The sequence below is a fragment of the Atta cephalotes genome (assembly GCF_000143395.1).
Source record: "Atta cephalotes unplaced genomic scaffold scaffold00023, whole genome shotgun sequence".
In the NCBI taxonomy this organism is placed as follows: domain Eukaryota; kingdom Metazoa; phylum Arthropoda; class Insecta; order Hymenoptera; family Formicidae; genus Atta; species Atta cephalotes.
In genome coordinates this window covers 3,861,087-3,862,903 of record NW_012130087.1, presented here as the reverse complement: position 1 = coordinate 3,862,903, position 1,817 = coordinate 3,861,087, and the positions used below count along the sequence as shown (strand labels likewise).

Here is a 1,817-nt window from a genome sequence, read left to right as displayed (position 1 = left end):
TCACATACTCGCGTGCATTGCTGGATATGTCGAGCTGTAGGGATGCGCTCGCAGCCTCAGGGCGCTCAGGCTGTTCACGGCGGTTCCGTCGAGGGTGCCGTGGTGCATGTCGGCCTGATGATGATACGGCGGCAAGCTCATGTTCGCCAGGCCGCCGTTTGCAGCAAAGCCATGACAACCGGCGGTCGCGGCGGTTTGCACCGCGTAATGCTGTGGCGTCGTTCGCCAATAATCGCCGTAAGAATACTGCGCTGTTACTTGGGTGGTAGCAGTTGCGCCCTGTGACGATTCCGCGTTAGTTTCCGCCGGATGCTGCGGAGGATGCGACACCCGGATAGGACGTAGCGGTAGCGCGGTCTCTATTTCCCTGCCCGCGGAGACACCTCGGCTCATCGCCGAGCTTCGCTCGTTCCGCCGGAATTTTGCCCGCCTGTTCTGGAACCACACCTATACAAAAAGGACAACGATAGTGCTTTACTGTGTTTTTATTTCTGTTGTCAATTTTTAAAGAGTGAAATCCTTTGGTATTGAAAGAAATGGAAAATGTTAAATGATTCTCTGCACACGAAATAAATGATTGCATTTTTATAATTAATCAGGATAACAAATGATTTAAAAAATCAGGTATTTGCTATATTTGCTATTTCTAAAAAATGTGCTATTTTTTAAATTTTATTCATTTTCGTTTACTAAGGTTTATTTTTAGAAACAACAGATATTTTGTTTTTTTTTATCTATTATCCTGCATATTGGTCGCGCATATTCTTAACAAAATATGAACCAAAGTGTTAAGAATAATATTGCGATTTTATTGCTATGAAAGACAGATATTTGCGCGACAATAAAAAATAATTTTTAAAAATAAACTATAGAAAAAAATGAATGCGCAGTTATTGTCACAAATATATCTAATGCAGCTAATTATAAGTAAATTTATAAGTAAATTTAATTGACTCAAAGGATTAACACTTTTTAGTTGTGCATGCGTGCTTTAGCATTTCTTTAGGATAGTTTACTCATTTGCAGATCTTAATTTTAATCATTTATGTGTATATTTATTAATTTAGCTCCACTGATTAGCGCTTCATTAAATTTCTTACGATCTCTCAAACGAGTATCCGTCTCTCAAATGAATTCTACGAATTGAAGTCTTAGAGTATAACTCAAATAAATCCGACTCAAAGGGCCATGCCGTCTTTTAGGAATATCTTCGAAGAAAATCTAATGGATCTGACATGTCCAACTATCACAAATGCTCCTCATCCGGCATCACTCACGAGAAAGACCAAGCCACTATAAGACAAATAAATACGATTTGAAGAATATGCTCTTCGTCAGAGAATCACTTCTTTTCACGAAAAACCTTCGTTAGAAATACTTGATCTACTTTCTCACGTTATTGACGCTTCTCATCTTACGTTATTCCAAAAATTTCGCGTCTTCGACCGGATTCGATGGAGACGCAGAGGGAAACGGGGGAACGGAAGGACGCGGCGCGCCGACCGAAGACGGGACAGCGTGACGGCTCCTGGCAGGCGTACCGACGACGCAGACAGATGCGTGTACGCGGCATGGACCGCTGACGACGGCGACGGCGACGCGAACACGTGCTCGACGCACGACGCCGAAGCGCGCAGATGCTGGAACGTGCGTCGCCGTCCGGCTAATCATAGCTCTCTATCTTTCTCTCTCTTCCTCTCTCTCTCTCTCTCTCTCTCTCTCTCTCTCTCTCTCTCTCTCTCTCTCTCTCTCTCTCTCTCTCGTCGTCCTCCGTCCGTCCGTCCGTCCGTCCCGTCCGTCCCGTCCCTCCTCCTCCT

General features: G+C 44.4%; 1 protein-coding gene across 1 annotated transcript in view; it reads right to left on the bottom strand.

Annotated features, from left to right (window-relative positions):
• LOC105619928 (paired mesoderm homeobox protein 2-like) overlaps positions 1-1,817 on the bottom strand; it is a 5,325-nt gene continuing 3,508 nt past the window's right edge. The window contains exon 3 of the mRNA XM_012201442.1: positions 1-447. Within this exon, the coding sequence (XP_012056832.1) occupies positions 1-447 (447 nt within the window). The remainder of the gene's footprint in view (positions 448-1,817) is intronic.